General features: G+C 39.8%; 1 protein-coding gene across 12 annotated transcripts in view; it reads left to right on the forward strand.

The window, feature by feature from the left end:
* Positions 1-25,015, forward strand: part of ANK2 (ankyrin 2) — a 370,609-nt gene that overhangs the window by 116,549 nt on the left and 229,045 nt on the right. For 8 of the 12 annotated variants that reach the window (XM_065633267.1, XM_065633279.1, XM_065633281.1 and 5 more), the window contains exon 1: positions 2,062-2,151. The exons of the other annotated variants lie outside the window; for them this stretch is intronic. In XM_065633267.1, coding sequence (XP_065489339.1) covers positions 2,071-2,151 — 81 coding nt within the window. In that variant the 5' untranslated portion in view covers positions 2,062-2,070. Of the gene's footprint in view, positions 1-2,061; positions 2,152-25,015 lie in introns of those variants that run through there. 12 annotated transcript variants of the gene reach the window in all.

Consider the following 25,015-nt stretch of genomic DNA (forward strand, 5'->3'; position numbering starts at 1 on the left):
TTAGCACTGGCTGCCTCCCAGGGGTGCTGGCCTTTTGCTCTCACAGTGACTCCCAGTGACTTCTTCCTTTAACAAGGCATCAAGCCTTCAATCATAAAAGCCTCTCAGGAAAATCTGCTACTTTTCCTGGCTGCCATGGAATTCTCCTGCAATCCTGTTTCCTTATTCTTTTCAGTCTCGAAGACCAAAATAAACATAGAATTAAAAGTGTAGTAGCAAGTCCCATTATCTCGGGACAGAGGGACAAGCAATGGATTTGGTTGAGAGATACATTCTTTATCCCATTTACATCACTGCACCATAACCTCAGAGTTTTCAGGACCATCACACGTGATTCAACCTTTCTTTGTCTTTACATTCAGAAATATCAGTGATTAAAAAAAAGAAAATATTTTGCAAGAAACATTATTGTAAGAAGGAAATGCACAATACATCATGGCTACTTTAGCAATCTGCCCTAACGCAAGGATCACTTCTTAGTGGGAATAAACAAATAGCAAAGACTGTAAAAGGCTTAGCTTTGTATGAAAAAAAGGTTTGTGGAGAGGGGTAAGTTTGTGCAAAATTTGACTAAAATGCAAAAGAGGAGATGACCTCTTTCTTTAAACACAGCATTTACACGCAGAGTCAGCTAGTTTGTAAATTAAAAGAATATTCACATTCTCACAGGTTTCACAAATGATTTCCATGAATGTCTGACGCTGATAACAAATGACTGTTGTATGTCTTCCCCAAAATACTTGCTGTGACTGTGATTGCAGCTCTAATTATGGGATAACAGATGCAGTGTTCTATAGCAACCGCCTTCTTCAAGATTTGTAGCTCCCTTTACTTTTACATGAGTTATTTCTTCTTTTAGTGTAGAATTTACTACTGCTAGCAGTAACAAAGAAGTCACTCTTTAAGTAAAAAAAAAAAAAAAAGTATTTTCAGATTGTTACACTGCTCACATTGTTTTTGTGCTGCAGATGTTCATTGTGTTAGCAGCCAGCACAGTTGTGGGTTAGCGTATTCATGCCTCATTGGGTCCTTTCCACGTTCTCAAACCTCTCCTCCGCTGAGTAAGCAGTTAAAGTGACTTTTTTTTTCTTTTGTTCCCCAGCCTTTGCCACTGTTTGAGAAGGAGAGCAAATTACTGGGCTGTTTTGTTCACTTCTAAGTGGAACAGTGATTTTTTTTTTTTTTTTTCCCCCTTCTTTTTAACGTATTCACCAGAAGAACTGGAATAATGCATCTTCAATTCTCACATACATTTACATGTGAATGTTGCTGTGTTGTTCTTTCAAAATAAGGAGGAGGTGATTTGTTTCGGTAGTACAAACTATTGCCTTACGCCGTGCCAATCATGCTGCTATTGTCTGCTTTAATACTGACAGTGAATCATGTCTTAGCTGTTCCAGTCGTAGCCAAATATCTGCCTCCCCTCCCGTGTGTGTATTTTGGACGAGGAAGGTGTGTGTGTGTGTGTGTGTGAGCGGCGCCTCGGCCCGTGGGATGCCTGGGAACCACCGGCTGTTTCTTCCGTGACCACAGGCGGGCGGGGAGCAGCACTGGTGGCTTCTGAGGGGCTGTTCTGTCATTTCTGAAGAAGGAGAACACAACTCTTTGTTTATGGAAATACCGTTTCTGAGCCACTTTCCTCCACAAATCGTTTCTTGGCTCCTCTGTTAAAAAACAAACCTCTGCTCAACAAGTGCATCGGGCCTGGAAAAGTCTTACACGCGCTATTCATTCTTCCTCCCAGACTTTCACCTTCCAGAGCTCACGTTAAGGGGGGACGGAGCGGCACGCCCGTCCACGGCAGCACAGGGTGCGGCCGGGGGGCGGGTGTGCCCTGGGGGAAACCGGGCTGCCCCGCCGTGCTGCGAGCGGGGCCCCGCCGAGCGTCCCCGGGGCTCCGTGCCCGGCCCCGGCGGGAGTTCGGGGCGCTGCCGGCCCCCGCCCCGCTGCCACGGTAACGCCGCTGCGCCCGCCCCCGGCCCGGCCCCCGGCGGGTGCCACCCTCGGCAGGGGCTGGGCGGCTGGAGGCTTTCATGGCACGGCCGGGCGCCGGCAAACCTGCTCGCTAGGATGAACGAGGAGGCAGCCCAGAAGAGCGACGGCGGGGAGAAGTGCAACGGCAGTAATCAGCGGAGGAAGAGACCCAAGAAGGTGGGGACGGGGACCTGCCGGGCGGCAGGCAGCGATGCGGGGTCGGGATGCGGCTGCAGCCTCCCGCGGTCTCTGCTCTGAGTAGTAAAGCGAGGGGAGGTAGCGCAGGCTGGGTAGGAGCGGTTGTTTGTGTCGGGAAGAGTACGAGGTGGCGATGGGCGCGATGCAGGAGCTTGTAGGAAGCTGAGGTGTGCGGCGAGTGGAGGGCTTGGCTGCGGGTGGCAGCGATGGCTCAGTAGCCAACCTGCTGTTACGCCACAATCCAGGGGCTTCTCCTTGTCTCGACAATTGAATTGATAACATCGTAATAACTGAACCGGATGGTTAAGCAGAGGGTGTTCTTTTTTCATTTTTCCCTCCTCCTTTCTTTCTTAACAGCTGTCTGTTTTGTTCAATTGGAGTTGGCTTTATTAGCCATCATTAGTGGATGCTTCTCAGTGCAGGTGTCTCTGTATTCCGCTTAAGAAAGAGGGCTATTTGTTTTGACAGAAGAAACATAAAACCTACACGTGATGGTATTGACTTAACTTGTGTGCTTCTGTTCCCCCTTCTTCAAAAGATAGAGATGCAGGTTTATAAACCTTCAATTTAGATTTCAAGAGGCGTCTCTCAGCTTGGTTTATAAACAATCATGGGGAGATACATTGCAGGCTTTTGTACGGTCTGTAGTAATTTAGTGATGCTAATGAAAAATAATTGGGAAAAAATGTGAATTGTCCAGCCACACCCAGTTTCCAGGGCACTTTCTATGTGTGTCTAGTCTCTCTTTCATAAATGGTTAATTTGCAAAGTATAACATGCCCACTGCTTCAACCCTCTGCTTGAGGTAATTTCTTTTTAATGGTTTTAATTGTAGGCAACTAATTACTTCTGTTTGGTTTTTCTCCTTTAAGAGGAAAGATATCTGTGGTTCTGCATATTTATGACATAAACTGGTTTATGGTTTTTCCCCACCCACTTCTTTAATCTCAATTGGTATAACATGAGTTACCCCATGAAATGAGTAGGGCTACTTGTGGGGTGAAGAATTACTCCAATATGAGGAAGAATTTAATCCATACAAAGTATATTCACTGATGAATTCTTCAGTCCTTTATTTTGCATAGAATTTGTATTTTGACCAATCTTTTATGTGAGCAAGGCAAATTGCTACAAATAGAAATGATGTCTAGAGCTGCAAACAGACACTTATTCAGGGACTTTTGCAAGGGTTTTGCACTGGTGAAGAAAGCTGTTTTGCAATAGGTGACACTGCTGGGCTCCTTTATCACAGAGGGAAGATTCTACATGTATAAGCGTAAGGACATGAGATAATCTAGTCTAAGCAAGAAGTTGAACAAAAACATCCTCACCCCACCCCATTGTGCTTGGAATATTGCCTGGATCTCCACACAGTGGGGGATTTTATATAGCATGTTGGCTTTATATTAAGCACAACTGAGCAGCAGAGGGAATATCTGCTTCATCTTGCCTCTGAATTTGAGAGGTTTATTTGTGCACGTATGTAAATTCATATGAGGAAGCAAAAATCAAATGATCAAGTACATACCCAGTGTTTTCATTTGACTGTTAGATAACCTGGGAACAATATCATGCTAGGGGAGAGGTTTTGAAGATCTAAGGAGTCAAAGTGGGTATTTCCATCTCTTCTTTTTTATCCATGCTTATGTGGTTTCTTGTTTTGCTATTTTCTTCTAAGTAAACTGGCCCAGAGCCTTTCAAGGTTGAGACACAAGTATATGTCACTCTGCTGCTAAATGAATGCTTAGAAAGCATCTCTTATATGGAATCTCCATATCCAGAGTCTTCCAACACTTGATGCATCTTCATTTATGAAAATGTAATAAATGTTTGAGTATCTTTTTAAAGTTATCTTTTACAATTAGAAAATATTAATTGGGCATTTTTAACGGACAAATTTAAAACAAAAAATTCTTTTATCACTCAGTTGACAAGCAATAGATGTTGGTGCCTCAGGTCTGGTATTAGATTAGCTCTCCTGAAGCTTTACACTTAGTGACTTCATGAAGAAGTACAGCTACAGGCTTTAATATTCCTTTTTCAATCCTAGCAATAATTGTCACAAAAGCTAAAAACAGATTTTTTTTTTTAATGAGCAAGAGACACCCTGGAGTAGCCAGGAGTACAAGAATTCCAGATTGATGTTGAGTCAAAAATCCAGCACTTGAGGTTGGCTCCTCTGCATTTTGACTTGGTAGGCACAATTTCTTTTGGGAACAGAGATGATAGTGCCATGTGCAAGAGCTCCAAAATAAAATGTAATGTAGCCTGTTTTCAGGTCTTGAACTACTTTTGCTGAACAAAGCTGCATTGCACCATCCAACATGCCCTCTATCTGTTCTGTGGAAGTTGATCCCCTTTGTGTGGATAATTAAATATTAATTGAGGCAGATGAGTTTGATCTATGTATTGGGAGAGACAGAAATGCTTCTCGGGTACAGCGTTTAGCTGGTTCTTCTATATTCCAGGAGGGTGTCCCAGCTATGAAATGATGTAGGATTTTCTCTAATTTTTATCAGTACCCCAGGGTTTTTTTATGCACATGCACTTTAAAGTGAAAAGACATCAGTTTCATCCTCATACAGAAGAGGAAAACCTGAAATTTTTGTAAAATGGAGGTAATGACTTCCCACCTCCCAAATAAATGTAATCCTTTTGGTGAAGTTTGTGGCTTAGTGTGTTCCAGTGAGTCAGTAGGCTGCCTTAATAGGTTTGTGAATTCAGCTGTAGAGTTGTGTCCAGTTTTCCTGTGGTACTTCACCTCTGTGTGATAAATGGGATATGGTGAAATTTGTGTTCCTGGGAAAAAATCATGCTAAATTTCTGCGTTCATCTAGTTCCAGTGTCAGAGGGCATTGGGTGTTTTCTGCTGGAGACAGAAGTGAACAGAACGGCTTTTTTTTGTTGCTGGTGTAACTACGCGGAAACCCAGGGAGAGCAGCACTTGGTGCCCATTGGTCTTGTCGTCTTGGTAGATGATGTACTATTTGTGTTGAAGGATTAGTATAACAAACGAATTTGTAATACGTTTAGTTTTTGAGGCCTCCTTCTGTATTTTGCCAAGTGCCTTGCAAAGTGTCCAAGTACCAAATTCCTAAAATTCTTCTCAAGGATATTTTTTTCATTATAGGGTGTTTCAGAGGAAAATGAACTACTCTTGGTCATCATGTAGAAAATGAAACATATTGCTACATCTAGTACTAAAAGCACTGATGGCAAAAAGGTTTTCCAGAAACCACAGGTTCTTACTCCACTCATCATAAAGCACTCACTATTGACTGATCAATGTAAAGATAATCCATCTGAGTTTATGAAAGAATTCTAGTCTTGTCATTTGTATTGCTTATTCTTTAAGAGAAATTAAAAACTCGGGGTTAGGCTTGTACTATAAACAACATGGAGGAAGTTGTAATGCTGATTTTAAGGAAGATACCTGAGACTTCCTAACCTAGGTATAATCTCTTATTTTAAGTGTATCTATGGAAAAAATTAAATTGGATGTATTAGGTGAAGTAGAAGTTATATACTCGCTGATGGAACATTACAGTGTACAAGCTAATGCTTTTAATTAATTTTAATTACTTAAGACCATTAATTCATTGAGACCCATTTTGGAATATAAGCACAATTTTGGCCACTTATGTTCAAGAATAAGAATCCAAATGTAGACAAAACATGCGGAGAGGGATTGCTAGGAAAGAGAGAGCTTGTCTTATGCAAAAACTGGAAGAGCTTGGCTTTAGTGTGCTAAAGCAAAAGGCTCTCTGAGGGGAAAAGGAAATGAGGCTCTTTAGTAGCCTTCTAATAGGTTTAATCAGGTAAAGAATCAAGATGAACTTGATTAATTATAAATGAGATGTGATTTCTGTAACGTTTCACTGGACTACATTCAGGTGAAGGAGGTCCCTTTCATTCCTGTGCTCCTGTGTTTTCACCTCTGTCATTTACAGTGCCATAATAATATTCTACAACAGTTTAATTGATGGTAAATGTGGCTATATAAGCCTTTAAAAATGTTTGTTTACCTGGTTGTTTCACTCTTCCAGCTACCAAATTTAGTGGAAAATTGAATGCCACCAGAAGAAAAATTTCAACCAGTGTCTGTCAATCCCTAAAATCAGTATGGGGACTTGAATAACAGTAATTCCAATCTGCTGGGTGGTGTTTACTCTAAATTGCCTTCATTTCACATTTGCAAAGCCCCACTTTGCCTTCTCCAGTTGCTGCTATTTCCCTTGCTGTCCTGTTGTTCCTGGTGACAGACAAATAGCTGTGGCAACACTGCTTTTTGCTGTACTATTTGATGATCCAACTGAGATGAAACCAGATCATGCCTAAAGTTTTAAAAGAAATAAGGTTTTCTTTCAGATGATACACAGTAAACTGAACAGGCAGAAAGAGCTAATGAGGAAATCCAGAGTCTTTTCTTTCATTCAGGACTAAGATTTCTAAAATGCTTTATTGTAAAGCAAAAGTGGTAGTTATAAGTCAACCCAACTCACTGGCATTCAGTATAGTTAATTGTACTTGTAATGTAGGTTCTGTAAGTCTGGAAGGTTTTATTCTCCTTTCAGCTGAACCAGTTTTAGATAACTGGAACTACCTTGCTTTCAGTTGAGTTAATCTAATTTACATGAAAGTGAACAAGCAGAGAAATGGTGCTAGAATTTGGTCTTGAAAGAATAAAATAGGAGAAAAAACAAACTTATTTTTAGGTTATGGATTTAAGAGACAGGTTTGTAAAGAGACTGTTAAGGATCAAACCAGCTGAATTCCTAAATGTCTGCACTATGTTTCAATATGATTTGCACTATCATAAATCTGATGCAACTCCACTGATATTCTTACATTATTGAGATCAGACTTTTCTTGTTCCTGTTGCCTTTTCTTCCTGTCAAAAGGCTTCCAGCACGTTTTGTGCCAGGTATAAAACTAATAGCTTACAAATGCTTTGATGTATTTTTTTCTCCTTTGCTTGTCCCCTCTAGCTTTAGTTGCTGTGTAATGGTAACAAAAGAAAAATGGTGTGTATTAATTCCACTACGAAATAAAGCGCATCACCTCTATGTCACTAGTTGCCATAGAGCAGCCATCACTTTTGGTGATTGCATCAGCTAACACCCTGTGCTTCTCTCCTGGCAGCCCCTTGGTGGCCAACACTCTGGAGATATAATTTCTATTTACTTACAGCCATGAGACAGGGAGAATAGCAATGGGCAACACAGCTGAACATCTGGACTACAGCATTTTGTCTCATCGTTGTGGTTGTTTTTCTGTCATCGTAAAGTGTGTAAGATGGAAAGAGCATGTGATACCGGCCACACATCTGAGCCCGGCTGCTCTAGGTCTTTGTGTTCTAGTGTGGTAGGAACTGTTCAAGCATATTATGCTCTGTTGTACTGTTGGAATAAGCAATGAACAAGTCCTTGAATTGACACAACTGTAGGTTTATTCATAGGGGGCTTTAATGTTAGTATATATATTTCTTTGAAAAATGTTGGTTTGGTTTGGGGTTTTTTTGTTTTTAAATAGAGTAATAAGGAATGAAGTTATTTTAGTGTATTAGCAGATTTGTGCAAGCGCTACATTTCATATATTAAGTACTGTGAAGATAAAGGGGGGAAATCATCTGGATAAGAGTGGTGAATTTTATACAGAAGCACATGATGTGTTGAGCCTGCACCCGCCTGCCATGCGTTCTGGGCTCCTGATTTATCATTCACAGTTCTTGCTCATTTTCACAAATGTTTGGCAAACATCAATTGAGTCAGAGAAGCAAGTCCCTTGTTCCCCAGCCAGCTTGCCTTTCTCCCTGCAGGATGCCTGGGGCTGTCAAGCATCGCACATATTGTATTGCATTCACACATCTCGCAGCCATGTCACACATTCCTGCAGGCCAGCAGTGACACAGGCTGAGCTGGGCTTTCAGATGGGAGCCTAAAGCTGCCTGTCCCAGCTCCCTGGGGACATTGGGGTCCATGCTGGAGGCAGCTTCGTGCTCTCTCTGCCTCCCCTCCTGCTGGTTACATTGCAGCGTGTGTATGATGGAAGAGCATCTGGGAGAAGCAACAAGTCAGTGAGAAGGCCTAGTCCTTATAAATGTGTCTGTAGTGAATGTTCTGTTTGGTCTTCTGCAGGTTTATTTTGTTTTATTTTGCATTTTGAAAATCTTACTGAGGCAAGACTGGGCTGTTTCTCTCTCTAGGCTGTCTCTGTTGGGCAAGGTGCATGCACAAGGTCTGGCTGCTCAGCTGGCTCAAGCAGCGGTCTGGGGAGGGATCAGCAGCCTCTTGTGTTCTCTGCCTCTCCTACCTGCCTGTCCCTCTCAGATACGCCGTGTTTTGTGCGGCTCTGTGTCCCTGCCTCCATTGGACATGCTGTGATGATGCTTTAGATGGCATTTCTGGCTAGGAGAGTTTTTCTTCACTACAAATTGAGACTGACATATGCAGCATGTAGATATCTAGGCTAGGTACTGGGAGCCCTGGAGCTCTGAAATGCAAGGAACAGAGGGAGGCTAAGAAAATAATAAGGTGGCTGGGGGCTCTTACATCCTAATTTATTTGCAGGAATTAATTATTTCAAAATCTTTCTTAGCTGATTAAGTGGGTTGCTTTTGTCTTGGTGACAGAAATTGCTGAGCTGGAAGTTTGAACTTACTGTTATTATTCCTACGCTGTATAGGAATAATTCAGTATTTTGGTACTTCATTTTCAGTAGAAATTTGCTGTACTACTATTCATTCAGTGTGATCCTAGTCCTAGATTGTTTGCATTTTCTTACTTATTTCCACTTGATTTCATTGTGCTCTGGCACCACATAGAAGGGGGGAAAGTAGATAGAGATGGACCAGTGTTTAATGCTCCTTTGGAGCAGTTTCTAAAATTGCATGAAAGAGGCAGTGAACTGTTTCAGGTCACTTTTTTTTTTTTACAAACAATCCATAGTTGAAAATACATGTAATTAATTTTCAAATTAATATTTCTTTCTTGTAATTGTGGTTTTGGAGGATGGAAATATACTGTTACATCTTTGTCTTTTAAAGAAAAAGGCAGTGTATCATTACCAGCATTCCAAGTCAAATGTGCAGGCATTGGCTAGTGTTCCCCAAACCTTCCTGGAATAAAAATGCTCCTTGAGCACACAGCAGTTGAGGGAGTAAAGGTAGATGCCTGCTCATATTATCTCACCTTTTCTGTTGCTGTTTCCAGCTAGCCTGCAGTTGGGTTACATGCAGGTAAATGTACTTATATTTTCTCTCAGTTTAGCTCACACACACAAAAATTTCATCCATGTATCAAGTGTTCTCTGGAGAACAGGATCAGCTTCTAAGGAAACAGTAGAGTAAACATCAGTAATTGCAGTTTGAAATGATTTTCTAGGCTAAACAGCATAGAGGCTTCTGCCACAGGCCAAGTATTTCAGAAGTGATTGGTTGCTTTTATTTTTGTTTCATCCAGTCTTGGATGGCATGCATTTATATTATGCTATAGTACTAGATCCGAGCAAACAGAGCGTATGGATCTAAAGCGGCACCTGGAATGCACAGATTCCTGCAACAATTTAGCTTCATGATCAATTAAATCTGCTAATAGTTCCACTTCTAGGCTGTCTTTATAAGGTAGTGTTTGAAGCATGCGTTGACATAGTTGAGGCAGTGAAGAATGTTGGTGACAGTTTTGAAATACATAAATGAAAGTGTGAACTGGTGAAGTTTATAGATAATTTATACTCTTCTGTAGAAGATATGATTCTGAACCTTGTTTGTCTCTTACTGTATTAAAAATTGTATAGACTTCCTGTGCCCAAAATACTGTCTTTTAATGTTTTAAATATCTAATACATCTGGCAGCTTTCAGTATCCGAGAGCAGATGTCGATGAGTAAATGTCAAGAAACAGTGGCACTTATTCATCATGCAAACAATTAGAAACCTAATCTGACTGTCCTGGTATGATCCAATAAAAAAATGAATGAATAGGCATAAATATTGGGAGAAGCAGGGTATGGGTAGCGTAAGTACGCACTTGTATATGTGGTGTTATGCTGTATCTCAGCCTGTTTGTCCGTGTTCTTTTCCAGTGCATGGCAACTGAACACAGTGGGCCATGGTCTCTTCTGGATGTCAGCGAAGGTTTGTCACAGCCAGCGGGGCCCCTGCCAGCTTTCATCAGCTGGGGATCTGCTCTCTTGTTGCTCTGTACCTATGCAACAGAGCAGAGCGTGGTGAATATCAGAAAACAGAAGCGCTGGAATGGGCACAGATTTTCCAATCAATCTGTGATTCATGCTCATTAGCTTTGAAATGCTGAAGAAAGACGCTTTATGAGCTGGCATTTCCATTTGCACTGTAACTGCTTTACTCACACTGAACACAAGAGTCATGACTGCAGCATTCGCGAAAACAAGTGAAAGAGAAAGATGGGAAATGCGTTCTGTGCCTTGTCTAAAGGTCACTGCCCTACTAAAGACTCGCTGCTCCGGTTAGAGATCATGGCCTCCCATTCAGCCATTGGCACTACTGATGCTGCATTATTTTGTATGAAATGCAAGTCAAACGGATCAAGTGAACTCTAGGTGAACCTGCTTTAGCAGGTGGGTTGGACTAGATGATCTCCATAGGTCCCTTCCAACCCCAACCGTTCTGTGATTCTGTGAAGAGCCCAGTTACATGTTTCCTTTGGTGCAATTCAGAGGTGAGGAGGAAAGGTGTAACTGTCCTCCCCCTGTACCCTGTGCTCCCTGCCGGAAGAACAAGCACAGCTTTTGTTGTTACATTTATTTTTTATTAACTGCTTCTAATGGTGAAGGTGTTTTCCACGCAAGCCCTGGCAATTGCAGAGTTTGCTCTGACTGTGTTTGGAGGCATAAGTGTATGGGGGCTTATGGCTGATATTTGATGCTGTGTATTTATACACGCCTCTCTCCCCCTCTGGTAGTCAGCATAACTATTTTTTTTTCACAGCAACTTCGCCAACAGAACCAGTGGGCATTGGCTTTCAGTTGTAAAACAGCTGTCATGAGCTCATTATGCACTAATGTATACTTTAAGATGCAAGATTGTTCCTTTGCAGTGCACAAGCTGAGGAGTGTGGCCCATTTGAAATACAGTCGACAGCAATTAGGGTGGTGATGTACAACACGCCTTTCCTAGAAGTTGTTGTTATGAACCAGTTGCTTCCTCTGAACAGAAAGAATACAATCTGGCTCATATTTATACAACAGTTACATGAATGGCATCCCAATTTTTTTTTAGTGAATGAACAAGAAAGTCCTGCTGGAAATCTCTTCTGCACAATTTAGCTTCATCTAAATGGAAACCAGATACATTTAATAAAAAAAAATCACTAAATGAAAGTGGTAAATACATTAATGAAAGTCACCTTTTTAATTGCTGTAATTGAAGTGACGGTTACAAACCAGTCAAGTACGAGTTAAGAGTCAGAGAAGCTTTATGTTTTGGGTGTTGATGCTGGAGACCAGAGGTAAAGGATCACACACATGGGTAAGTGATGTTTGGACTGGAACCTTTGTTTGTGTTCTCCCATCTATCTTCTTGGGAGGATTAATGCGATAATGAATTATTATTTTTTTTCTTTCTGAAAGAGGGAACAAATGGTTAACCTTTTGCTAAAACTTTCTGAGAAAATGGATTTAGTTGATCTCCTAGAAAGAGAAGCCCTAGTTAATACACAGGGAAACCAAACACTTCAAACCAGGATAGTTTTGAGTCTCCAAGGTCTGTAACACTGATGTGGCATTTGTAATATTGTTTAGCATTGAGTTCTGAAACCAGTGGGGTTATGGGTTTGTGTTTCTTTGTTCCAAGGCTGAGGCCACAGTTCGACAAGTGGTGTAAGATGGTGCTGTCACCAGTTGAATTTGGCACGGCTTGTCCTTCCTGGGAACCAGAGTAGGAAACTGGTCTGGGTTTGAGCTCCCTTCTTCCTTTCTGCAGGGGAGACACGATGGGAAGCGGGTGGAAATGAACAACTGAGAGGGGCGAGAGGGTGCAGCTGTTTCAGTGCTTGACTGGAGCATCAGAGAGAAAATTCTGGATCTTTTTCACTATTATGTGTACTTATAAAAACCTTTATTGAAACGGTGTGAAAAGCATACAATCATTTGGTGTCTTTTTCTGTCTGAGATTTGTAGGAATACAAATGAAATAAGAGTGTGATTTATGTTACTGTAATGCACGGTTCAACCAACTGAGATTGGGCTGCCATTCTCATAATGGCGATATTAGTATACAGTCATTTTCTCAAATAGCGTTTTTCATTGTTGTAGCTAATGTGCTTTATAGAATAAAACTGGTATAACTGCCTTGTGCTGCAGTCAGTTACTTTGCTGTGGTTTGCCTGGGGCAACCTCAGGTGCAAGTGCCAGAGCAAGGCTGAGAACCCCGTGATCCTCAGCACACAGATTGCTAAATAATCTCACTACCATGGAAATGTTGTGGGGTTTTTTTTCAGTTTTTTTTTTGATAAAAAAGCAAAACAAAAAGCACACCCTCGAAGTCTAAGTATGTGAAAATTAAGTATGTTAGATTTTATTGACTTCAGCATATAATTCAACATACTTTCTCTTTTGCATCACAAGTTTTCTTTCCTCTTAATCAGTTACTGGGGTCATATGGGATCTTGCAAGAGTGTTCACAGAGTGAGAGCTTCCTGCTTTCCCATACTGTTCATGCATTGAAGCAGAAGGTGAGGGTGCAGCCCTGGACTTTGATACAGCCCTCTGCATCACCAGTTTCTGTGGATCTCCTGGTGCGTGTGTGTATGACTGGTTTTCAAAACAGATACAGGAACTTTGCATGCAGTTTGTTTCATGCTGGGATAAGAATTGTTGACATAGATCCATGGCAGTATATTTTATTTTCTTTCATATTTTTTACAAGGTAAGGGGGCATCCTACTTATTTGGAATGGCAACGTCTGGAGTTGCACAAATGAACCCAGACCCCACAAGCCTTTGGGATGAGTGGAAACCGGCTCTTAAAATGCTGCCTGAGCTTCAGCCTGGCAGTTGCATGTCTACCAGTCACACTAGTTCTCTTGTGTCTCTTCTACTGCTAGGGACCAGCTTCAAGGGCCTTTATTCCCCACCCTCTCCCCCTTTTTAAAACCTCATCTCTTCTCTTTGCTCTCTACGCCCTGTACTTTTCACCTGAAGACCTTCTGAGTCCAAGGTCTTTTCTCAGAGGTTACACAAAGTATTCAAAGACTCCTGTTGATTTTGACATTAGTATCTTGAGATGTGCCCTGAAAAGCAGACTTTATCTTAGCTGCATTCAGACAAAATGCACAAATCATTTTTAGAGCCTAAGTTAAAGTTTGCTGAAATTAATGGAAGGATTTCTATTGACTTCAGTAATTTTACTGCCTTCAGTAATTTTGACTGCCTTTTAATGGCTTTGAGATTGAGCCCATCAGGAATGAGTTGACTATTTCCTTGTTTACCCTTGATGTTTATGGCATGTAGCTACATTAACAACTGAATTGGGCCTAATTTTCAGCATACTTAGAGCTTGGATTGATAAATTCTGGGGCCAAGTCTTTAATCCTTCTCTGGAAAATTTTTCCTTGTTACTTAGTAAAATTATCTAGATGGTTTTATTGCAGTAGTAATGATGGCCATTAGTATATATTGATGTTTGTGGAAAACATAATACCATCAGTCATTTTCCTGCTTGTACCATAAAATTCAGCAAACAGATACCTATAGAAACATACACAGATATCTTAATGAAGCGTGTTGATTCACCTTTAAAAAATAACAGTGTCCAGCTATAACCTACCTGAATCTCAGCAGTAAGGATTGAGTAAGTCCATCACATATAGCCTTGAGGTGATGAAATATATGGATGGATTATTTATTCCGGATAGCATTAAAACAATTTCTTCTGGGGACAGCTGATTTTTTTTTTTTATTTTCCCCACTGTTTTTTAAAGAACAATACATCAAACAGCTACTCTCACTTGTAACTGCCTGTCATAAATTATTCTGTATTTCACTTTGTGTCATTTCCAAAACACAGGGATATATTTCCCCCATTTTAGTCCATAATGAAGCACGTCTCAGTGCTCTGTTAGATGCAGGGATGAAGGATCTCGGTCCTTTTTGAAGACATTATTATACTAATAAGATATGGCAGTAGCAGAATTTGACTGAAAGTTGCCAGACCTTTGGTTAATGATCAGTAAGAAGAAAGTTGGAATTAGACGCAAGCAAGCACATTAATTAGCTGAGCCACTATTCTGCTGGAAATTCAGTTCAGTTGTTGCCTAGCATAGTATCATCATCCGAATTTCTGGCATTGAGGCCAATATGTGAACAATTCCTTTTTCTGGCAGTAAGGAAAGCCTGTATAAATTTGTAACAAATATTAAGATTAACATTATGATTAGCATGACATGATAACTTTAAGATTAGCATGAATGAAATAGGAATGGAAATGTATAGGGATGTGGTAGTAAACACCAGAAAAAACTGGGACAACAAAATAAAGTTTCAAAGAGTAGCCTCCACTGATAATGCAGCAAAATGGAAAAATGTGCTATTTAAGTCCAGGCCAGAAGGACTGTGCTATGAAAAGCTCACTGCAAAGGTCACTTGACCCCAGAAGACCCTGTATCCGTTGACCGGAGGACAGCGAAGAGTTGCTGCAAATCATATCTGCTGTTTCTTTTCTTGTTAGCCCACCAGGAAAATGGATCTACATTTTAGACAAAAAATTTTTTTAAAAAGGAGAAGCAGATAACAAGCAGCAATGCTTTGACTTAAATTTATGGAAGCTAAAGTGAGCAAGATTCTTACCACCATCTGACAAGTATTTGACATGTAATACACGTAAAAGAGTGCATGAGTGGTAAAATTGGCTTTCTTTACAGGTCTTTAATATAAAGAGCAGGTTTCCCCTTTGTAGCCCACAGAGTTCTGTTTTACTAGTTTCTTATAAGCATCTCAGTGTTGCATCTTATAAGCATCTCAGTAAATAAGGGTGGGATTTTTGGAAAATCAGGCTGCCTGATTTTGTTTCCAAAATATGAAATGAGGTGCCTATTTATTGTGCCTGAATTTGAAAATTCTGATGCTTCCTTGTTAAGTTCCCAACCTATGAAATGTTTAGTGTGACTGGTTTGGAGAATTCGTTTCACACAGTCAGAAAACGACTTCAGCCAAACTTTTATTCCATTCTGCACTGGTGAAAGCATTCATCAGAGCTTTTGGTGTACAGATACTGCAGTCTTAAGGATGGTCTAAAATGTGGTACGTAAATGTAGTGCTCCAAGGACAACAGAAAGGGCATGTTAGTTGTGGGAAGTGTTTGAAACAACTTCACTTACGACATAGATTTCATTTCAAGAAAGGCAATGAGCTTCTCTCATTACGGGAGTAATGTCAAGGGATATGGATGATGTCTTTAGATGGTTGTACTAACAGAGAACAGGACTTACATTTTATTGTAGCTCTGACATGGTTTCCTGGGATCGGTGTCCAGATTTTCACTCTCATGTTGGCTGTGGTTGAGAGCAGCGGGAAGGGCCAGTGCTGGGTGAAGGCAGCTGTCAGCGTTAGTGAGTGTGGAGGGGACGAGCTCTGGAGCTGCCCCAGGGGCTGCATTTGCAAAGCGATGTTCTGATGCAAAGCAACTACAGAGAAAATTCTAGGTGTGGAAAACCCTTACAAATAATGGCAGGGATTATTCGGGGACAGTGGTATTCAGTGTGATTATAAGGAATGAAAAGCTCTCTTATGCAAATGAGTTAGTGTACCAATAACTTTACTTACAAATGACTAAATTGTTCTTCTGGAGAGGGTGCTGCCATTTATGAATTTTGCTTGAATGCCTAAACTCAGTCTACAGCCTTTCAGAGTGGCAGAAAGACTATACTTTTCAGTGTGTTTCAAAAAACTCTCAGACTGTAGCAGGAAATGTCAAAGCATGATCCCTTCCCTCTTTCAAATTTCTTCTTAAAAGTATTGCTTCATTTTTGGTTTCATAAATGCAGCTATGAATATAGATATTTATTCTGTTACTCTTAGGGTATTGATGAAGAAAATTTTTAAATTGCATTTCGATTCAGTCTTGTCTTACAAAATGTTTCAGAACAGAGGTGAAAGAAACATACTTTCTTTACATTGATCTCAGCGTCTGTTAAAGTTGACATAAATCTTCAGGTCTAGCCACAAACAAGGTTCAAATGATTGCCGAGGACCTTTGTCCACTCCAACCATGCAATGTGTCATTCCATGTAGTGCTCAGTGAATTCTTTTTCTTAGGTTGTTAAATGCCTTCAATGTGTCTGTCTGCTTGAATAAAGAAATATTTCTTCAGCTGTTCTAAATGAAGAAATGTTTCTGTAGCCTCTGGGAATTTACTAACTGCAGAGGTTTCACAACTGGATTGCTGGCACCTAATATAATTTCAGTGAGATAAAATGGAGACTCACAGAAGAAAAAAATATCAAAAGGTTTTAGGAAAATAATTTGAAATCCAGAGAGGAGCAAGCTTTGGAAGAGAATTGCTTTTTATTTCTAAAAAATGTGGGGTTTTTTTTGTCAGCAACTCTCTGTTCAATTAGACATTATTTTGAAAATAAGATTTATTTTCTCTTTCCTTTATCTCTTCTCTTGGCATTTTTAAAGAATATGGCTAAAATGTCTGTCTCGCTTCAGAGCTTAGGTTCAGAATTTATTCAAGCTTTTGTCCTTGTGCCAGCTGCTTTGTTACCCGGTGCAGGTGCGGGGCTCCTATGAGGAGGCGTTAACAGCAGGTGGTGCCCCTCTGGGCATCACAGGGACAAGATTAATGAACAGCGACTCCACCACCCAGCAGCAGCTTCCCCGCTCACCTTCTCCATCTTTAGTATAATAGAAGAGGGTTCTTTCCCCACCTCTTCCTGATCTCTTGTAAGATGACCTTTATAAGTGTGAGAGCTCTGCTAAGTTTTGTGTATTGAATGCATGTGTTGATCTATGAATTTTTATACAGATAGTGAAATCTTACGTCATTCATATAAAGCACTCCTGGTTGTGAAGAGTTCAGCATTAATTCTAAGAAACACAGACATAACCTTTAGACAGTATGCTTATTTGTTCTTCAGTGATATGTACAGAAACAACAGTAAAACCATTAGCAGTATTAAGTAATTCTGTTTGTATAATGGATGGGTCTCTGGCAACACTGTAACATTAAAGATTTCCTTTTAAAACAAGATGCAAGTGTTTTCCATTTTGCAAAAATTATATTAACAAGGCGGAAGTGCCAAGAAGGTAGAATAGCATGATGCCTTCTGTTACTTAAAAGTTTCACTCAGTCTCTAAAATCAGGGATTGTTCTAATATGGTGCTGAGCACTTGCTTTCCCACTGAGAATACCAAGTTGTAGATTGGTTTTCCAACGTATTTTGGGGTAAGGGCTTAATTGCTTGCGTCCCTGTTGGCATGTATATCAGTTGTTCATAGAAAGCAGTGAACTTCCAGAAAGGTACGAAAGAGTTCTTGGGTTTCAGGGACATGAGCAAATATGATATTAAAAGTGCATGTGTGGTTTCCCTCACCTTTTCAAGACTCCAGAGTTAACCTTTTATGCAGGACAAATTGCAGAGCTCTCACAGCTGCTATGGCAGGGCCTCCATCTACAAATATTTTGAAGAAATGTCTTTTATTATCCTAAACAGTTAGTGCAGAAGGGACAGAAAAAAATTGCAGACTGCTACAGATGAGACCACCTCTCATTCAGTGCTGTGCTGTCACAGGGATAGCCTGTGAGTAATTTTACGTCTCTAACCTTCTGGCTAATTATCAGAATCTATGTTCTGTTGTGATTATATGTGCATTTTTAAAAAATCTCATTTGGTTTTAGAATGTAAAGAAGAAATTTAAAAATGTTTTATGTAGTAGATTTACAGAAGACTTCAATTCTGGGAACTCAAAGCTCTTTTTACCTTCTGGCAGTCAGTGACAAAAGGAGCAGGAACCATGTTTGAGTTGATCTGTGGGTTTGGAAATCAAAATTCCCAGGACTCCTGGCAGCCAAAAGAGAGTAGCCTGAAGGCAGGAACCGTAGGTGTCTGGGCTGAACAAACCCCATAGGAGATAGGTAGGAAACTAGCAAGATTTTCCATTATTTGAGTAGAAATCAATGTGAATGAGACTTCTTTGATGGGGAAATTCCCAACTATGACCATTCTCTGACCATAACCCCTTTGTATATACACGTAAATCACTAAAACACCTGTGCTTTCATGTTCAGTCTTAACGTTTTTCCTGAGTCTGGGTAGGAGTCACTTGCCATCTTGGCAATGAGGACTTGTCTGAAGCAGAGATGCTAGTGAGTTGCATTTGAAGCAGATCTGACAGATGAGGCTGAACCAGAAGACTGATGACCTCCCCAGAGTTTGACTTTGGAAATAATTTCATTTTGACACTAGAAACAGGAACTTGCTGATGAAATCAGGAGGGCTGAGAAGGGTGGAGCACAAGAAGAATGAATAGTGTTCAAGTGATGTTATAGAAAAGGGATGAAAGGTACTAGTACAAAATATCAGATCATGTAGTTCTGGCTTAATAAAATTTTATGCTACAGTCTTGGATCTTAATGTTTTGGAAGTCAAAGGCAAGAAGGACCTTAATGTAATAGTTGATTGCAGGCTAAAAATGAGCCACAAATTTGGTATAGCCATAGAAAGGTAATTCTATGGTAATATCAAGTATAATCTTTTCTATAGAGATGGTGAATTGTCAGTGCTGTTGTACAAGATGCTGCTGACATCTCATCTGTAATAATATAGAAAATTTGATAACCCAGACTTTACAAAGATGACCTCAAATTGGAACAGGGCAGAAAAGGCCACTGAGGAGGCTTGGAGAAAGGACCCTGTTTCATAAGAGGTGAAAATGTTGACATAGATAGTAAATGTATATATATTTTCTGTTATTCAGTTTAGCCCTGAAGTTACACTGTTTGTAACCATTTGAGTAATGAGCTTTTGCATGAATTCTCTGCTAGGAGAGCTGGAACAAGTAAGTTTACAATTTCAGTGTGGAGTTAAAGTTTAACCACGAGTGGATGATGTGTTGCTTGCAATAGCAGGAGAGTAGGAGCCTGGACCTGAGGACCAGACATACCATGAGCATGAAGTCAGAAAACTTCTGGGAACAAATGGGTTAGAGCAGATCTCCTTGACTAGAAAACCGATGATTCTTTTTGTTGTGGTTGTGAGCAGCCATCATAGGCAAGTGGTCGTGGTTGGGATTTTTGTTTGTTTGAATTCATTCATGTCTTTTGAGTCTGGATACCATCAAAAGGAAACATCCTTATAGGCCAACACTCGAGATAAAGGTCTTAACCCATGCCATAATCCAGTACAGCTGACGTCTTCTTGCTTTCCTGCCTTTGCTGACGTTTTTGCTTGACGGAATATACTTATTAGTCTTTGTTTTGTTTTCCTCAGTCTATCATAAATTTTTTAGCAGGAGAGTCTTTTTTTCCACTCTAAGAGTCAAAGTTGGCAGCACTTTTCCCCCCGGGGTTTTTTATTTTGAAATACACTAGTAGCATTTGAAGTACATTGCTATTGCACTGATCATTTTCAAGGCACAGCCTCTCCCTAACATTTAGTCTTGATTCTCTTTGCAAAAAGTCTGTTCAGATGTAGTTTAACAAAATACTTGCATTTCTGTCACAAATTTGCAAAACCCTATCTTTGCAGGCCTAAAAAGTTAAGTTCCAATTACCGTAGCTGTGTAAAATCTTTCAAATTTTTTTAAAATGATACAGGTGCTCAGTCTTTCCATTGAGCACTTTACTTTGGATTTTGATATGCAGAAGGGAAAAACTGGGGTAAACAGAAAAACTGGGTAGAGTCCTAAAAACATGTACCTGCTGCGGGCACTGGTGGCCGTTGCTCCCTTCTCTGCTTGTCTGTGCCCACCGAGGCCAGACCAGCTCCAGAAAATCTCCGCAGAAAACAGGGATTATATCATCTGTATTGATCCAAGTGCATGTTTTTCTATGTTTGGTATTACATTTCGAGTTGTTTGGGCTCACAATATTCAGAATAATATTGTTTGCTATTTTTCAAAATACCTTTCCCTTGTTGATAAGAGGTGACGGTGTTTGAGGCAGGTTTAGAATTTCAGCTCCTCCATAATGAGCGATATGATTTCAGTAGGTCTTAGTTAAGTCAAGTGGTGTTTTACTTGATGACATGCCAAACAGAGCAAATAGCATTTGAATTAATTTAGACTGCCGCTTTAAAAAAGAGGGAGGCTATAAAACAGCATGATATTTTATTTCTTTTGGTATTTAATGATTTGAAGTGTATCTAATTCTCTCTCAGGGTCACTAGTTTTCCATATTTTGGTATTGCAGCTAGCAAGATGTTATTGTTCAGAGTAGTTTATGCATGACTTTGCATGACTTTTCAGCTTCTTATCATCTACTTTGTGTATTTGAGTTACTATACATAGTTAATTCTCATGGTTTACATTAAAAAAAAAGTAATTCATATTTTTTTAAAAGTAATTAATATTTTTATTTATTAATTTATTTATTCATATTCATATTTATTCATATTTAAAAGCCCTGAGTTTTCAGAAGGGTTTGTATCAGTTTAGCTACATTTATTTACATATTCCCTGGTAGCTCAATTGGTATGCCTTTTTATGTGTATGTCACCTCAGAAAAACATTGTCAAAGATGCTAAGAATATTAAGTAAGGGTAACCTGCTAATCACATCCTGTTTAAAGGATATTATGTCACCGAGACTTTTCTTAAATCCCAGGCTGGAATATTTTGATTCTCCTTTGTAGAATGATATTTAAGTGATTTTGCTATGCCATTTTAGCATAAGTAATGGTGTTTTTAAAGTGTATCTTGGAGATAAACTCTCTTCTTCAATAATGGCTTTCATGATGAGGTGTAAACATGTTGATTTTGGTTGTTATTTTCAGACAAGAAGTGGGGGATTGACTTTGGATAGCTGTAATGAAAGTTACAAATAAGGAAGACCAAGAAATGCTGAGAAATAATTAACAGCATTCCTAAAATATGCGTGTGATGGGGATGTGTGTATTTTTTTCTTGTAGGGATTTGGTTCAAGAGATTAGTGCGGTTCACCTGCTTTGGGATCTTGTGCCATTTAAAAACCTTGTTGCAAAATATGTGCCCTGTACTTCTGCATAAATGTCCAAACTGTGCATCAGGTCTTCCAAAGGGCATCAAGAAGGAAGCAGTATCTTCATTTCCAAGGTGAAGAATTCAGTGATAGAGCCTGGGCCCATGGCTTAGCAAAATGTCTGGTTTTAGCCTCAGCTTGAAAACATATCGGGGCACACACCTGCCTAAATGCTGTGCTGAAGGACATAGCAGCTCTGAGCTGAGTTTGTTATAAATCAGCACAAGAGTCATACAAGAAACTGGTAGCAGCTTTGGAAGTGGAATTCAAACCATCTCAGTTCAATCAGCCTCATTGAATTAACCACCAAGGCCATTCTTCTTCAAAACTGTACACTTTTCACTGAGTAAAAGATTTTTTCACTCATACAGTAAAAATCACTCCCACATGTCTGACTGTTTTCTAAACCCTTGTGACCAGCAAGTGGAGAGGAACCTGGAATGGATGGCCTGGGAAATGTTTTGTTGCCTTCTATCTGGTTTTGGTAGCTGTGATGACCAGGGTCAAATCTATTCACAGCCTCATAGAATAGTTTATAGATGCAGGGTGTAAAAGCCCTCTCCCACACAGCATCCAGGGGTACTGCCAGCAACAGCTCTCTGATGAAGCCTCAAGGTGCTTGTTTGCTCTTAGAACTTGCTGTTGGAATGGTAACATATGATGACCTTATACTCTGTCTAATTTTGCATTCCTTGGACATTGCAAGACATTTTTCTTGTTACCCTGTGGCAACTCCTGAAGCATGGGCTGTTGCAGACAGGAAAATGTAGTATTTTTCTTTGAATGCTTATTTTATTGCTTGACAAAGTTTAGAGTGATAAATATTCTATGTAAGGCTTTATGTTTACTAATTCCCAGGAAGAGAAGTAAATAAATCTCAGTGACAACTATGAAAAATTTGTATGGCCTGTGGGATGATTGTCCTTTGTCAAGAAAGGCTGTCAGTGACCTCAATAAGAATTTTGCCTAAATAAAGAAGAGTAAAGGATTAGATCAAAAATAACTAAGCATTAGCATGTTAACACAAATTTGAAATCCAGTCTTGACACTTTTGTAAAGCCACAAATCAGGTTCAGTGAACTTAAGACCATTGCTATACAGCAAAATTGGCTTCCTCCTTCAAACATATTTTCAAATATGGTGTCCTCACAAACTTAAATTGCCAGCAGACTTTGGGAGCACTTAACTAGAGAAGCTAGAAAAAACATACAGAAAATAGGGCAAATAGAGCGTCCAAAAGGGAACAGTTTAGAATATTTATATTGCAGAAATTAGTAAATAATTCACTAATAGAAAACAGTTCATTCTGCTAAGAAGAGTAGTTGTGCAAAGGTTGACATCCAGAACAAAATTTTCAAGTTCTGTCGCAACCAGGTCTCAAAAAAAACATACAGCAAAGTCAAGTCTCCTCTTTATGAACAGTAAATTTCTGTTGCTTCCTCCATAGTACCCAGTTGCAAGTGGCTGTCATCAGTGGAGTTCTACAAAAACTGGCTGGTTTGGATGAGTGGCAACCACCTGGGCTCAAGACACTTACATGCATATATTTCATAGATGTGCACGTGTGTGTTTTTATCTTGAATTTTAACTTGGGAGCATAGTGAATATGGTGGAATATTGCTTGCCATAGACAAAAAACATTTATTACTGTGAATAAGGCATCGTCTTCTTTCTGCATATGAAAAATAAGTGCATTAAAAGCAGGAGGGAAAAAACAGCAGAAAAAGCTGCTGTGTGATTGGAATAGGCATCAGTGAGCTTTAAACTTCAAAACCTTTCTTCATGATATGGATAAACACCACATGAGAAGGTGCAACTCCAGAGGAAAACAATATTAACTTGCCTTTCGGAGAGGTAGTTAAGATGACTAGAGAACAGTACTTAAGGAGAAATAGTTTGAATGAGAGTTGGAAAACACTTCTGAGAAGAGCAGTGATTTCAAAGGCTGTGATCTCACAGAAAATTCATACCTGAGTGTGAAGGATTTATAATGATGAACAAGAAAGATAAACAGTCTTATATGGTTGTTTAAATGGAAGTCCTAGTCTCAATACAGAGAAGGTTATTCAGTTCCGATAGAACTTCATATAGCTCTGCCTGTGCAACTTAAGATTATTTTGGCTCTTGAGATTTATGTACACTGTTGATGTTGCATTTAGCGCATCTGAACATTCAGTCTATGGAGCCCTAATTTTTGAAGGAGTGGAAAACTGTCTGTCAAAAAGTGCAGCGGAGAGATTATAATAACATGTACTAGTGTAAGCTACTTCTTACTGGGTTTTTGCATCTGATGCCTTTCTCCATTTTACAGCATTAAAGATGTACCAAGAAACCCTGTGTGTTGGTAGCGAGATTGAAATACGGCTGAAGAATAAATCTGGATGTTGCTCCCTCCCTTAATAATATACCATTGTAATGTTAAAAGTATAGCTTTGTAGTGGAAGATTTTTGCATATAATCAGTCTTAGCTGCAAGTTCTTAAATCCATGGATTGGTTTCTCTGCAGTTTCGTCTGGAGGAGACATTTCCATTTGCTCCAGCTGTGGAGTATATTAATAGTTACCCATACGTCCTGTGGATGTTGGATGTCAGTCCTGGCCTCAGTGCTCTCATGCAGATGAACACTGCTTACAACATCCTTAAAGTTTATATTTACTCAAATATTAGCCTTAAAAAGATAAAATAATACTAGTAGGTTACTGCTCAAACACTACCAATCAGAGCTAGAAGATAGTGATTCTTAATAGCAAAACAACTTGTGAGTCTGAGGAGTAAATATTTTAGCAAAGTATTTATGGAAAATCAAGTAATTTCTGTTGTTCTAGAAATGAGAACTAAATAGCCCTTAAAATAAGCTGTTTTCCTATGACTGACTATGCACAGCATATAACTTTGTTGCATATCAAATCTACTGTAAATTTGCAGCCTGGCAGGCAAACCAGCTTGCAAATGAATTTAATTACTGGCCACAAACTACTATTTGCAGGGGTCTTATTGAACTCAGTTGGAGCTGAAGATGCTCTCCTTCAGTTAAGGCAGCCAGTGCGTGCCCTGGCCAGGAGGAGCTCTGCTGTGCCAGGGCAGAGGCATTGTGGGGCCGGCTTGTTTCTTTGTTGTTTTGTTTGCGTTCCTTGACATGAACATTGGCAAAACATCAAATAAACAGTGCTTTTGCCATCAAGCCTTTCAGTCCTACTCCAACAGATTCTGCCGCAGCTGTTTCTTTCCTGCATCTCTGTGGCTGCTTCATGGGAAACGCTGGATCCGTGGGGCTGCTGCCCACTGCCTGAGGGCAGCTGGCTGGGGCATTTTATAGTCACTTTTAAAGCAGCATCTCTTTCTGCTGCAGTTTTTTGCATGAACATTAACAGTATCAGCTACATGGCTTACTGAGATAAATCAGAAGGCATTTTAAAAACATGAACAGAATTCTGTGCTCAGTTGGCAAGAAACAAGTAGTTTTGTATGATTTGACTCAAGAATTATTTAGACCTCATTTTTTAGCATAGGAAGAACGACTATGTCATGAGGCTTTCTAAAACACTAACTTGTTTCAAACTAATGAACCTCTGCAGCTGACTTTGTTACGCCCTCTGTGTGTCAAGAAAGGAACCAGAGTATGTTAATAAAGTGATCATCAATTTTTATGCTGCA

This window comes from Caloenas nicobarica, chromosome 4 (genome assembly GCF_036013445.1).
Source record: "Caloenas nicobarica isolate bCalNic1 chromosome 4, bCalNic1.hap1, whole genome shotgun sequence".
Taxonomy (NCBI): Eukaryota; Metazoa; Chordata; class Aves; order Columbiformes; family Columbidae; genus Caloenas; species Caloenas nicobarica.